Raw genomic sequence first — 16,285 nt, 5'->3', positions numbered from 1 at the left:
TTCCTTTTTGTGGGGGGGGGGGGGGGGGGGGGACTTTATAATTTCAAATGGAATCCCCTTAGAATGTTACATATTTGGATTCTACGGCAAAAAAACAAGTAAATTTTATCCTAAACATTTGATTGAAAAATGCTTTTATCAAAAGTTATATATAAGCATTTAAATTTTAAAATAGAGCGCATTCAAACTAATGATAAAACCATAAATTAAATGAAAAATTATAGTTTTTCTGTTTTTTTACTTTATTAAATGTTTGAACTGTTGTCCATTCTCTAATCTAAACATTTATTAATTCTTTCTGCAAAATTTTGTCTAACTCATTATCTAAACAACATTTCTGGGGTTATGCTAAACTTCGTAGAAAGAATTAATAAGTTTTTAGATGAAAATGGATAATAGTTCAAACATTTAATAAAGTAAAAAAACAGGAAAACTATGGTCTTTCATTTAATTTATGGTTTTATCATTAGTTTGCATGCGCTCTATTTTAAAATTTAAATGCTTATATATAACTTTTGATAAAAGCATTTTTCAAACAAATATTTCAAATAAAATTTACTTGTTTTTTGCCGTTTTTAGAATCCAAATATGTAACATTTTATAGGGGGTTCCATTTGAAATTATGAACCCAAATAACCAAGCGTGATTAAATCATATTGATTATTGCATATTGCTGTCATGTTGCCAACAATAATACTACAGTTGTTTGCTGCAATGTTGCCTAATGTTGCCAACAACTGCATTATTGTTGGCAACATGACAGCAACCTCATACACTTGGCTATCTGGGAAGTTACCCCCCGCCTCTGTTGAAGGGGGAGCGGGGACGACTTCATGTTTACGGTTTACGAGTTCGAATGTTAGAAAGACCCTTCGAATATATGAACTTTCTCATGAACAACTTTTTAATTCGACAAATATTTTTAAAGTTATTGGCTTAATATTTTATTTGCTTCACTCTGTATATTAGTCGTAGAATTGCAAAAAGAAATTTAAAAAATCTTACCGTGAGATTGAGACACCACCGTCGGTATTAAAAATATTTTGGTTTTTATTCCGGCATGCGATATTCTTGATTTGTCACTTTGTAAGCAGGCATCGGCTATGGCTATAACATATAATATAACGCATTAGAATTTTATGGAATAATTAAATGTAAGAAATTAACATAGAGCATGGCTTCTCCATTTGTATAATTGCAAATGGATTACCATGGAGCGTAACTCATTGTTTTTCACACTACATACATACTTGCAAAGCGACACGTTTAATCGGTCACGCTGGACTGCACCAACTCATGGACAGCCTGCGAGTGAATAATGAGATACATTGTGTTTCTCATTTCGTTTCTCTCACATATGGGGCTCGAAAATTGAATATTCTGTGCATAAACGCTCGACGACTTATCAATGATAATGATCAACATCGTAGGGCGTATAAAAAAAAGTCTTAAATAAAAAGGAAAAAAAAACGAGGATCCCCTCCAATCGCGGTGACTTGTTGGCGTACGACATTAGGATAGGTTCCTCGTAACCTACCTACCTCGTCTCTCTTGTTACGCCTACTGCTACACTGTTATTGTTGATGAAAAACTCCATATTAATAAGAAATAAATATATTATCTCAAAGCTCTCTACAATATTCTTTATTCTTGTCTCCAAAACCCATGGCAAAATTAAAAAGTAAATTTGCCGCGTGTTATCTTAAACGTCATTCTATTCAAATATTTTATCGCTCACCTCGATTCGCATTACTTTAAACACAAGATGGACAGCATTCATATATGTGTCATACAGTTAATATTTTGACATCACAGACAGATATTTAAGATTTGATTGAAAAGAATATATAACAGGTTTTTATTCAATAATCAAAGAAAAAGCTGGCAATAATCATTTACAATCAATCACATCTGTAATTTTAAAAGTACAGACACATATTTATATTCTCGTGTAAAACGAACAGAAGTATTCAAATTACAGTATTAAATCAATTGAAAATATTTATACATTTAAGGAGTGCAAATAATGTATATGTGGTGTGTGTTATGTGTGTGTGTGTGTGTGTGTGTGTGTGTGTTGTGTGTGAGGGAGAGATACATTGTAATGAAATTTTGTTTATAATACTTATTTTGTGTATGTATTGTGTGCGCGCGTATGTGTGTGTATACACAAGGGGTTATCAATGATATTCACGAAAAAATATCTCGAAACCGTCCATTAGTCCATCATCAGATAAAGAAAAATCATCGGAGAGATCGTGAATGCCGTTAGGATCGTAACTATCGTCGCCAGAATCATCGCCATCTCCGCCATCTTCATCATCGCCGTCATCGTCATTATTTTCCCTGTCATTCTGATCGTTATCATCGCCATTGTCTTCTGCACCAGCATCTGCATTATCACCATCTGCTTTAAAAATATGTGAATAAATTCTGGTCTCAAGTTTAAATGTTATATATAAGATGGGCATTTAAAGTGTTGTAAAAAAGATTTATCTCTATACCCGAAATTTGACGTCATATAAAAAAATGTTTCAGACAAAATTTTTGGGGTTTTGAGGGAGAAAAAAGTTGATTATCTTGAATTTTAACTAAAGTCATTTTTTAAGATCATGTGAAGATCAACCTAATTTTTTAAAATAAAATTATTCTAATTTTTTTATATAAATTGATTCCTCTCATTATTTTATGCATAAAAGTATTGAGGTAAGATAATTGAAAAATGAATATTTTACGAGATATTTCATAGTTTATGTAAAATTATATCAAATTAAAATATAAAATATTTTGTAAAGATTCAATTTTTGGCCTTTCTACCCTTATAACTTTTTACGTCGAATATTGCGAGAAATTGATTTATATAAGAAAATTAGGAAGATTCCATTTAAAAATAGTAAGGTTGACTTTTACATGACCTTGGCACCTACATCCAAGGTTATACTAATATCCCTATCTTTTTCCTTTTTTAAATCATATAATATTTTTATCTAAAACATTTTTTGTAACATTATAAATGTCCCACCCTGTGTACACAAGTGTGCGTGAGCGCTCCGTCGCTACGGCGGCGCACACTACCAGGCGGGCAAGCTCACCGACGTGCGTCCGGCTAGAAGTCGACGCTGATTGACCAGACTTTACTCAATAATAACTCCTTTATTAAGCATTATAGAAAAAAATGTTACAGGACTTTTCTGTTTAGTTTACTGTGCTCTACTCGCTCACGAGCGTTGGCACAATCTTTACCGGACACCCTACACTCCCAAAGCACCTTAGACAATGCTCGTGAGCGGGTAAAGCATAGTAAACTGAACAGAAAAGTCCTTTATCATTTTGCAATTTTCGCAATAATTATTGAAATATTAATTAAAAAAGATTGGCGAATGAGTGCGCGTTTCGCGCGGCTAGACAGTAACACGTACGCTCTAGGCGTGCCAGCGGCAAGCTTCGCAGTGTCGCATGGCAACGAAAAGTTTGGTCTCGCGACGAGAGTCGGGATACGCGCGAGACTAAACTTCTCATTGCCGTGCGACTGTGCGACACTGCGAAGCTCGCCGCTGGCACGCCTAGAGCGTACGTGTCACGGTCTAACCGCGCGAAACGCGCACTCATTCGCCAGTCCTTTTTAATTAATATTTCAATAATTATTGCGAAAATTGCAAAATGATACAGGACTTTTCTGTTCAGTTTACTGTGCTCTACCCGCTCACGAGCATTGTCTAGGGTGCTTTGGGACATTCTGTAAATATACAATACATGTCGATATGATATCTACATATATATATCGAGCATTTCATGTCAAGTGAGCCATTCCTTTTCCGTTAGGTAAGACACTTTTTATTTTTACCTAGCATGGCTTAAAATCTTTCTTCTACTTTATAGCCCGCAAGTTACAAATTGTAATCTCTAACGGTTCGAAGATGGTGCCACGATTTTTCTGAATATGTGGGACACGTGTTTGATTCTCCTACACGTTTCAGTTAATATTTTCAAGATAAATGATGTTTATCGGTGAAAAAAGCCACCATCGGAGTACTGATGGTTCCTGAATGTAAATATGAGGCTAAGATCATAAAATTCAAAATGGCGGATTCAATATATAACTCATAAAATAACCCAAACCAATATGATATCATTTCTCAGAGTTTTCTACCGATGAAAAAAGACTCTGCATGATCACAAATATGATGTCGGAATACCAAAATTGAAAATAGCGGATTCAATATAGCGAATCCAAAATTTTGAAAAAGTCGGTTGGACCAAATTTTAGATTTTTTTTTTTTTAAATTTTTTATGAATTTTTGGGATTTTGTTTATAAAGCTCATTTGACTCTTTATCACTTTGATTCTTTAAATGACTTATAAAACTTGCGGAATATTATTTGTCTGGGTACCGTTGATATTCTGTAAAAAAAATCAACTGAAACGTGTAGGAGAATCAAGCGCATGTCCCACATCTTCAGAAAGATCGTGGCGCCATTTTCGAACCATTACAACATGTAACTTGAGGGCTATAAAGTACGGATGTCAAGATTTTAAGCCGTGCTAGGTCAAAATAAAAAGTGTCTTACCTGACAGAAAACGTGTGGCTGGCTCACTTGATTGGAATGCTCGATATATACAAGGTGATCCCAAACGTTTCGATCAACTTTAAGATTTTATAGGAAATTTAATTTTGACAAAATGTTTCCCATAAACATGGGTCGAAAAATACTTTCTTAAAAAGTTAGCGCCCAAAAAACTCTGAAATCACGGTTATTTTATACATTTTTACAAATATCAGGGAAAGTATGCGTTTTTTAACATAAATTGTCGAAATAAAAGTTGTAGAGAATTAAATCACCTTTCAAATGAGATCAAAATGATTGTAGTACGTTCCATAGGTTTTGAAATAACTAGTTTCAAATGTACAAAAAAGTGTTTTTTTAACTATCGACGGTGGAGCTTTTTAAAAATATTCTTCATTTATGCTGTTATTTCCTTAGCTAATTTTTTGAGAACAGTTAGTTTTTTCACGTCTTTATTCATTTTCTACTATTACCGTGCTATTTTAAAAAGAATTATTATTTCATTTTTATGAAAGAAAAAGATCTTTATTTTTTATTTTTACTGATTTTTTCTAAGAAATTTATTGAGTTTTATTTTCTTTTTATTTCATTTTCTTTTCATCTTCTGCTCTTCCTTTCATCCTCCTATGGTGATTAATTTAAACAATGCAGAAAAGTAAAATTTTTTTAGTGGAATAACCAGTAAGCAAGATAAACATTAAAAATTAGCTAAGACCATAACAGCATAAATGAAGAGTATTTTGTATTTTTATAAAGCTCTACCGTAAAAAAAAAAACATTTTTTTGTACATTTGAGACTAGTTATCTCAAAATCTATGAAACGTACTACAATCATTTTGATCTCATTTGAAAGATAATTCAATTCTTTACAATTTTGGTTTCGGTACTTTTTGTTAAAAAACGTATATTTTCCCTGATATTTGTAAAAATAACCGTGATTTCAGAGGTTCTTGAGCGCTAACCTTTTAAGAAAGTATTTTTCAACCCATGTTTATGGGAAACTTTTTGTTTATATATGATCTGATCAAAAAGTATTCAACCTTATTTTTTTTGCGTCAACCAGTCCGGTAACGGGACTAGCTAGCGCAGCATGTAACTTTGAACCCTACTGCATATGCATGATTTTTTGCCAGACCGCGCAATCCTTCAATCGCTGCTAGGCAGCCGTGATAGTTGCACGTATATTCAGTGTCCGTCGCATTTCGTGTTTCCAGCTAAAATGATCGAACGTATTCAGCAAAGAATCTACATTAAATTTTGTCAAAAACTCGGTGATACGCAATCAGAGAGAATTGAAAAGATACAAAATTGAATGATCAAATTTAATGCAGAGTATCAATTCTGTAATACAAATGAGGATGAAAATTACAAAAATGAGTGAATTTACTAAAAAATTTATAATTTCGTTGGTCCAAACCTAATAAATTCGCTCATTTTTGTAATTTTCACTCTCACTTGAATTACAAAATCGATACTCTGAGTCTTTGCTGAACACGTTCTGTCATTTTAGTTGGAAACACGAAATGCGACGGACATTGAATACATGTGCAACTATCATGGCTGCTTAGTAGCGATTGAAGGGCTGCGCGGTCTGGCAAAATATCATGCATGTGCAGTAGGATCCAAGATTGCGCTAATCCCGTTACCGGGCTGCAGCTGGTTGACGCAAAAAAAATAAGGTCGTATACTTTTTGATCAAACCGTATATATACACATATATGCATATGGTAAATATATCGAAAAGGAGACCTTAACCAAAGACTTAGATTTTGACATATATTATCAAGATTGTGTCTTTGAGTAACATTCAAAAGATTTTAATTGTCGGTCATTGGCCGGTGTTCATAGTTCGTTCTTATATTTAAGATCATCTTAATAAGTACGGTCTTAAGACGCTAGGCGGTCATTTCATTGGTTGAATAGGATCTTAAGATGACCCAAGATCACATTTAAGACGATCTTAAATATAAGAACTGACTATGAATATCGGCCATTGTTTATTATATATATGTATAAAAAGTTATTAACAAAAGAAGTTTTATAAATGGAATGTAATTCTTTGTTCTTTAAAAAATTGGGAACTCATGTGGAACTACATAATGATCCCACAAGAAATGTGTGGGCGGGAGAGACTTTCCCCCTGCGCCCCCAACCCCCAAAAAATTACTTAATCCAAACTTAATCCTACGTATAATTAATATTAATTTTAAATTAGAAATTAAATTAGCTTTTTTGGGGGCAAAACCGCCCACGCCTTTTTTGTGAGACATTATCCCATCCCTCCCCGAAAAAAACTAACTTATTTCTAATTTAAAATTAACTTATAAGATATGTAAAATTAAATTTGGATTAGATTAAGTCTTTTGGGGTGGAGATTGCCCCTCCCCCGCCCACACGTTTTCTGTGGGATCATTATATAGTTCCACATGGATTTTCAATTTTCTAGAGGACGAAAAATTGCATTCCATTTATAAACCTGCTTTTGTTAACAACTTTTTATATATAATGAACAATGACCGACGGCTAAAATCTTTCGAATAGTACTCAGGGATACAACCTTGATAGGTCATAGGTCCTGGATCTTCTTTTCGATATACATGTATTATATAATATACTTTGATCTTGACATATGTTATCAAGGTTGTCCTTGAATAATATTTGAAAGATTTTAGCCGTCGGTCATTTATTATATATAAAAAGTTGTTAACAAAAGAAGTTTTATAAATGAAATGCATTTCTTCGTTCATATATACAGGGTGTCCTAAAACTACCGTATCTCCTCTTAATGGCAGATTCCTTAGAACATTTCAAGACGAGAATCCTAATATAAAAATGTTGTCTTGAAATGTTCTAAGGAATCTGCCATTAAGAGGAGATACGATAGTTTTAAGACACCCTGTATACAGGATAAGTCAAGAGGAGAAGGAAACTGTTGAGAATAATAATTATGTTCATATAAACTGTTTTTTTTTTTACAATAACTCATACACTCCTAAAATATTTCCCTCTCCTCCTAATTCACCCTGTATAGTTCAGTTTAAAAATTTGGTAATAATGGGACAAAGTTTATAGAACACTATGATGCAAATCATAACAAATAATGCAATATCAAATTTTACCATCTGGATTATTATCATCAGATGCAGAATTGGAACCATCATCATCACTAGCATCAAGATCTTCCTCTTCATCATCCTCATCAGCTTCATCTTCATCATCTCTTCGTCTTCCAACATCATATAATCTAACACATGATTCCTGTATGCTTGAGAAGTCTCCTATATTTTCCACTATGGCAATCTGAGTGTCAAATTTGTTACACGCAAGGCCATAAATTCCTCTTTTTACATCGCAAGTTGCTATAAATTGTATATACACGAAGAAAATAAATTATTTATAGAACAAAATAAAATTTTGTCATTAATAAATTGTAATATAGATTTTTCTTTTTCTCTTACCAATATTGCTATAATCTAAAGCATCTAGAGTCTTAAAAGAAGTCACATAATGAGAATCGTTTTCAGCCTCTTGTGCATCTAACGCAACTGCATATATAATATTGTTGACCGGCGAAAAAATCACTTCCATTTCGTCAAGAGTAGAAATTGTCTTAAGTAAGTGAAACGTTCTCAAATCCCATACTTCAGTATTAGACACAACTTCGGTTCCATTTGGATGAAAAACTCCGTTTAACGTTTGATTCAATTTATCGAATTTATGGATTTCCTTGCCTGAATTAACGTCCCACAATATGCCATCACTAAGAACCAATTCATCATTCATACTAAAAGTTGCACGATTCTTAGTATATTGATTTGAAATTGATGGCGTCAAAGTTGTTAATAATTTTCCAGTTCCTATATCATATATCTGTAATAGAAAGATATGTGAAATGTATGGAATCTTATTAAGATTTTTGTTCAAGATATAATGTAATTGTAAAGTTCAATATATAAAAACCATTGTGCAAGACAATTAATAAGCAGTTAAATGTCAATAGTATATACAGGGTAGGCCATTTTAATGTATCCACTGTAATATCTTAAAATCTATAAGTTTGACAAAAATGTTTTAGACAAAAGTTGTATGATTCACAGGGGTACACATGATGAAAATATGGACTTGACCTTGAATGACCTTTTCAAGGCCAAGTCAATGTAATCGATGTTTTCTTAAATGAAACTCCCCATTTTTTATTGCATATTCTTGTAGCTTATCTCGAGAATTATCTTATCTTTTCAAAACACTATAATAAAGTATTTTTTCATTAAGTACCATTAAGTACTTTCTGAGTTATTTTATATCTTAATCTGACATATTTTGATATAAAAAATAAAATATCTCGTAAAATATTTAGTTTTCGATAATTTTACCGTAATACTTTTATGTACAGAACAATGAGAAATCAATTAGTATAAAAAAATAATTGTTTTTAAGAAAATTATTTACAATGTATTTTTTATATGTATATGTATATATGTATATGTATATATGTATATGTATATGTATATATGTATATGTATATATGTATACATATATGTATATATTATATATAATTAGCAGATTTAATATTTACCGTCGCGCTTTCTCCTTGCGTGCCAATTATTCTATCTTGCAATTTTCCGAACTCAACATAATCTTCATTCTCTAAAGCTAATTTCATTTCGAAAAACGCTCCTATGTCCCAGAGTGCTGACATAGGACTTCTCCAAGCAGTTGATGTCAATAAAAGATTACCACGTTGATTACATTCCATATGATATACATATGATTCATGACATTGATAAGTTGCCTCCTCCATGCCTGTATGAATATTGAACATTTTGATGTCTCCAGCATGGGTGCCCAAAATGATTTATTGTGTACAAGGCTGCATTCAAAGATACACACAATTAAAAAAATATATATAAAGTAGTAAAATTTGATTTGATTTAGATACAGAACTAGAATTAAGTTTAACAACTTTAAATCCCGATTTCGTGATTAACGACCTTCCTTTCCTTGCCGCTAATACCTTAGCAACAATTCAGTCCTAAAAACGATCGTATCACAAGTACATTAGAATCGTGCTTCCCTAGTAGTGCCGTAAAAGCTTTCTTTAAAGATTTTTCTCTTTTAAATATTTTACACTTTATTAATAATTAAATTTATATTTCTTTTTATTCTTATGTTTTCTGCAATAATTAACAAATTCTTGTATATTTTATTCAAAGCTTTCGATTCGCTATTAAACAGTTTTGATTATTAATAAAATACAAAATACTTGAAAAGAAAAAAAAATGTTAATAAGGACCTTTGCGGCGTTACTAAAAAAGTATGATCCTATTGCACTTGTGCAATACAGTTGTTCCATATGCATCAACTATGAAATCGGGCCCAAAATTGTAACCAAATCTCTGCTTTGATTTAGAATAAGTCAAAATTTACCGAGAAAGTACAACAAGTGAATATTCCTCCTACGTCAGTAGGCCGAAAAGTTTTTACAGGACAGAAACGGCTGTAAATGTATTTTCTATCTAATGTTCTACTATCCATTCCTAATGCTCGTCTTGCTAATCTCACTGTTACATTTGTAGGTGAAGAATTTTTTGTACATGGATCTGGGCACTTATGTGGCCTACAATAATAATTAAAGTATATTGATTACCTAATCCTAGCAATCCAAAATAATTATATTTTATATTATATAAATACACGGTCAAACAATTAAGTTTCGAGACTCGCTTCGCATTTCCGAACGTTTGATCCGTTTGTACTGCCATTCAAGAAACACATATATAATTTTTCATTTCTTTCCTCTCTCGTTCAAATTATCATAGAACTCATTTAAATAAATAAATAAATAAAAAGATTATTCGAAATTTCTTGGTAAATTGAAAGTAGCTTACCCTGTGTAAACTAACTAAGGAAATTTCATATTCTGCACCTGTTGGTTTTGCTTTACCAGAAACTCTTTCCATTAATTCGAGAGCATATTTTTGAAAGGTGACATGTTCCTGTCGTTTCTCTTGTAAAATAGGATCTTTCATAAGTGACTGAATTTGGCCATTTGTGAACATTGGTAGCTTGCTAATAATCTGCCTAACTTTTTCACTACGTGCTAATCCAGCTAACGCACGACACGCTAACGCTCTTATGCTGTCGGCATCGGTGATAGGCGTTTTCACCATCATTAATTGCAATAATACCTTTCGCAAAAACGATTTTATATAAATTATGCAATTGAAATAAAACATAATTACATACATATACACACACAAATATACCATTATTCCATTGTTTGACCTAACGCTTTCCCATACTTTCTGTATTAGTTCTTCACTGTTGTGCATGTTTGCTTTTTTCTTAGCAGACCCAGTTATGGAATATCTGGCTACATTTCCTCCGACCTTGAAATAGTTACCAAATATTAGTTCATTAGCATAAAAGTATAAATAAAATATAAAAGAAAAATGTCGAAGGAAAAACGTACTCTGTTTATGGGAGCACATACACAATTAATTACAGCTCTAAGCGCTGCTCTCTGTACATCAGCATCTGCAATAATTTCACATTCAGCTGCAGCTAGCAAGAGATTAATTGCCATTGTCATTGACATGTCCGGCATATCGACTCTTTCGCATAGCAGCAACATAACTTTCGGCACAACAGAACAAATTGCGATTACGTCCAAACACGATCGAACTGTCTCTGCACTAGATGTGGCATGTACCCTAAAAATAATCGATCATTTAGAAATCCTAACAAAATAATTGTGTACACTGATTACAATATAAAAGATTCTATAAATTAGAAAAATAATTTGCCAAATTTTTTTTTCATGTACATGTGTTGTGTATACATCTTACCGTCCGCTGTAATTCCATTCACGAGCAAAAGCTATAATTTGCAAAAGCAATGTAATACCACCCAAACGATGAAGTTCTTCCACTGGCGGCCATACTGCTCTGACTGACATTAATTCTTGAAGAAGCTCTACCTTTGCTTGAACTTCTTCGCTGCTAAGTTTGCAAGCCTAGAATAGACATTTCAAGAATAGATAAATATTCAATAGTGTAAAATACTCGCAAATGATCTTGACATATGTTGTTTTAATTGTTTTAGCATTCATTGTTTATCAAACAGTTATTAAAAATAAAAATTTATGTGAATCAAGTTTCAGACATAGACTGATATATAATGAATTTGATGTTAGACCCAATATATTATACGGACATTATTATACCCATATGTATACTTCATATACATACAGATTTTTATATAAGATGTTCAAACATGTCAACAATTAAAAAGCAAATATAGGAGAGATATTAATGTGATTAATTATCGTGTAATTAAAATTTTAAAAATGCATAATTACATAAAATATTTTACCTTATAAGGCGGTAACGAAGGCTGCCATGTATCGCGTTCAGCCCTAACGTTTTCTGCCCGTTGTAATTGTTCTGCTTTCATGTGCAAATGCGCTTCCATGTACCTTTTCAAAGCAACAGCCACATGTCGCACAATCTGCCTCGATGCACATTCCTCATCGTCATTTATAGTTGATTCTTCTTCAACATTTAAGATTGGTAATGTAGATATCTACAAAATTTAAATGTATTTTATCTTTTGTCATACAAAGAACAATATTTTTAGATCTATTTTTATATATTATCTTTTTTACAATAAAATTTGATATTCTTCTTTTAAATAAAATACAGAAAAAAATAATGCAGAGTTCATTTTATAATAAGCGTAAATACTGGTTGATAATATATATTTTTCTTACCACATTAAATAATTTTCTCAAGCCATCCTGTGCATCAAACTCTTCCAATATGACTTTGAATGGAAAAGAAAAACCAAAGAACATAGTCGCATGACATCGTCCGGAATCGTGACTGCGTTCCAGTAACCACAATGCATAAGTTACAAGATCGGATATTATGTGTTTTGGCAATAAACACACTCGTTCCATAGCGTCTTCGCAGTACGCAAGATAATACAGACATATAGACACACCTGTTGCTGCAACACTCGGTCTCGGCACGTCTAACAGCCGTTGTAAGCCGCCGACGTTGAGAAACTCAATCGAAAACTTCTTATGACACAGCAGGGACGCGAGATATTTAAGAGCTTCGAAAGCAAGTCTGCTATCTTTGGTCTCTCGTACATTAATATATTTCAATATCAAGTCCAGAGCGCTATGTTCGAATACATGACCTAGGAATTCCTGATATTCTCCCATAGGTGTCAAGTAGCGTAGGATCAACATCTGTCGAGTCGCTAGAGTAGGAGGATACATCTGAACATTACCGATGACGTACGATTCCATTTCGGCCCAGGATGAATTCGAGTTCCCTTCCAGCAATGTGCTGGAATTCTGAAACGAATTACATAATTTTTGCAAATTGCATCTGACAGACGCCGGTACGTTTGCGATCCTTGTGAATTGCAAACCACTCTGTTTGGATGGTGTCACCCCCGAGTTAACAGAATTGTTCGTAGTTTTCGGAACAGACAGAGGCGGGGACATGATCTCGGGATATAAATCACTATTTTTCACAGGCGTTTCGCAACCCGAATTGCTTCTTTTCTTTTTTATGACTGGCATATCATCGTGCGTGGAGTCATCCTCGTCGGAAGAAAGCTCTTGCTTCTTTACGATTCCGTTCTTCCGCCACTTTTCTCGCGCTTTGTGTTTCCCAGGGATGGCTTTATCCTCGAGATCGACAATGCTGTTCCTATCTTGTCCGAAATGAGCAAACGGTCTGGCATTCTTCTGATGATCTTCGTGCGCTTTCTGCTGGCGATCTTCATGCGCTTTCTGCTGTAACTTGTGCAACCGTTGCAGCATCAATGGTACCATCTTAGCGTTCTGATCTCTAAATCCTGTAGCAATGTCTTGCACTTCCATGGCAGCTGCCAAAAGACCAGTTGAGTAGCTCTGTAACGGTTCGACACTTTTCTCCGACCAAGAGAATAATCTGTGTATAAGGCCCTCCATATCTGGTTGAAATACAGCTGATGTTTCTAATCCTGGAAGTATGTCTAGCATCAAACGGCAAGCGGCGATATTCAGCTTTCTAACATCTCTTCCAGTTATCCCTGCACGAGACCAGTATGTGTCCCTCAAATAGTCATTTATTAACTGCAAACAAATATGTTATTAAAACATTGATATGGTAAAAAAAAAATCAAAAGTTTAAAGTATTTATAATGGGGACAATAAATATATTATTACTAATCTTGTGTCTAAGTTGCATATAATTAATAAGATTAATCTTATTACATAAATAATTGTTGATGATAATAAGTTTTTATTTTATTTTATATTTCATCCATTTTACCAAAAATGAAATAAATTATTACATGACTCGATAAAGTAATTCAAAAATACTTATAAATGTTAGTTCATATATAAAAAAGCAATTACCTTTGTCATAAAGTTATCCTTTCTGAATAAAACTTTTAATATATGTCCAAAATTACATTCTGGATCAGTGCGCGAGGGATGCCTTTCATCAAACGGATCTGGATCCATCTTCATATAATTCTCTGTCTCAAGTTCTATTATATCTGCTAATCTCTGAAGAACAGGAATAGGGTCATACATTGGTGAATTATGCTCTTCTTCCCATTGTCGAAGAATTTGTACAACGTCAGTTACTTCTGCAAGCGATTCTGCATTTGCCATTATTTATCTGTAAATATCAACATATTTATAATTCTACTTTAAAGATTTTTATTGCAGTGAGATCTCATCATATAACAAGTTTTATTAAATTCTATGTATTTTAAATTTTACTTTAAAGAGTTTTGTATGTTGCAATGAGATCTCATTGTATAACAAGATTTATTGAAAATTCTATAATATATGTATATATACACTACCGCTCAAAAGTATTTGCCCATCTAAAACAATCATTCTATAAATGTTACAAACAATTAAAACAATGTAGTAATTATGTGAAAAGTATTTATTTATGTTTACGTATCTAATTACCAAAAATATGTATGCACAGTAATGCTTAAAACTACATTTTTCCTCCATCTATATGTCCACCTTTGTTTTTGATTATAGCGTTACAAAGCAAAAATGAAAAGCAAAATGTTAACACATAATTGAAGAATATTACAAATGCTTATTATGACATGGCACAGACCGAATAAACAATGGAAGTTCGGGCGAATTTTGTCTCTAGGCGAATTCCAAGGAATGAGCTGCTGGTGTTTTATGATGTTTTCTATTTATATATTAGTGATAATCAAAATATTATTTCAAAATACTGCCTTATATAGCGACAATACATGTGTACATAGAGTAAATATAGGTAAAGTGCCAGTTAAGACTTTTATATAAAAATTATCCACGAAACCGATGGAGGGCAAATACTTTTGAGCGGTAGTGTATATATATAAAATTAATGTATATAAATATTATATAAATTAATGTATAAATAAAGCTTTAATAATATATAAAAATCTGATAAAAACGTAATTAATCCAATGGAAAAATCTTTATTTCTTACAAAAAGATATATGTATATGTGTGTGTGTATGTGCGCGCGCGCGAAAATTAATTGTATAATATACACGCATTTCTCTAAGAAAAAAACACAATAAAAATTTCTACTAATAAAAAAAAAATGTTCCAATTAAAATTTCAATATGTACATTCTAACAAAAGCAATGTGCGGATATATTCCATCTGACTAAAATATGGGCAAATTATAGCCCTAAAACAAACAACATAGACTTTGTCGATAACTTTGACTTTTTAACATGTCGAAGAGAAATATTTTATTAGTAAGTCTCATAAGCACACAAAGGATTAATGTCGTCATCAATCATACACACGAATAGCGACGATCTAACCTCAAAGTGGCACAATAGTAAACAAAAAGCCCGACATGGATGGAAAAATGATCGAGGAGACACTCGAGAGCGAGGAAGTAAGATATACCGCAAGAAAAATAGATAAAATCGTGCGACGAGAATCGAGCTGTCAAACGGCTATCAAACCGGCCGGCTACATCACCAGGATCCGCGTGCGCGTAAAATTGTACGATAAGGATCTGTGGCGCGTGTCTTCTGCGGAGGTTAGGATCGACGTGATTTCACACTTGCAAAAAAAACATATTTCAACAACTTTCCCAACATTTGTACGAATGATATCACTCGACTCGGACACATACCCAAGCAATTTCAAGACTGAAAATGTATGTATGGTTTTTCCTTTCGACCACACCAACTCGCGGAGTAATAGTAATGTACGGACGATGGATGACGGATGACGGATCCAGTAGATCATAGCATAGATATATTACATATAGATAGAGCTTTATCTATCTTACTGAGTGCCAAGATAATAAGATACTTTCCTCTCTCGCGCATGTGCAATCGCGCATTTCTCCCGACAGCCGAGAAAATAAGCTATTGTTGACGAGAATAACCTTTTTTATTTTGTGTAGAATGTATAGATTGTGTAGAATATCATGTTTAATAAAAATACAATACATTAAATTTTTCGCACTTGTTAATCCTTAAATTTCCTAAAATTTTCATGCCAATTAAAAGTCGCTAAAGCCCATAACCCGTATCAGGGTGCCATTACATGGAGCGCGGAAACGCGGATTAGCGTAATGCGTAACGCGGAACGAGAATGGAACCAATCGCAAGCATTCTGCAGTTTTCGTTAGGGTGCCATTACATGGAGCGCGGAAACGCGGATTAGC

General features: G+C 33.1%; 1 protein-coding gene across 1 annotated transcript; it reads right to left on the bottom strand.

Moving 5' to 3' along the window:
* Positions 1-1,833: 1,833 nt before the first annotated feature.
* LOC115246162 (DDB1- and CUL4-associated factor 1-like) lies at positions 1,834-15,933 on the bottom strand. Its single transcript, XM_029824815.1, is given in 14 exon segments — positions 1,834-2,407; positions 7,685-7,924; positions 8,024-8,435; positions 9,142-9,435; positions 9,993-10,182; positions 10,286-10,320; positions 10,454-10,753; positions 10,832-10,954; positions 11,038-11,278; positions 11,414-11,580; positions 11,940-12,149; positions 12,337-13,698; positions 13,984-14,251; positions 15,746-15,933. Coding segments are annotated over 13 exon segments (4,062 nt in total). The 5' UTR covers positions 14,245-14,251; positions 15,746-15,933; the 3' UTR covers positions 1,834-2,180.
* Positions 15,934-16,285: the final 352 nt, after the last annotated feature.

Source organism: Formica exsecta, unplaced genomic scaffold (assembly GCF_003651465.1).
Source record: "Formica exsecta isolate Colony F162 unplaced genomic scaffold, ASM365146v1 scaffold139, whole genome shotgun sequence".
Taxonomy (NCBI): Eukaryota; Metazoa; Arthropoda; class Insecta; order Hymenoptera; family Formicidae; genus Formica; species Formica exsecta.
The sequence above is the reverse complement of the archived record's forward strand: the minus strand, read 5'-3'. Positions and strand labels throughout refer to the sequence as shown.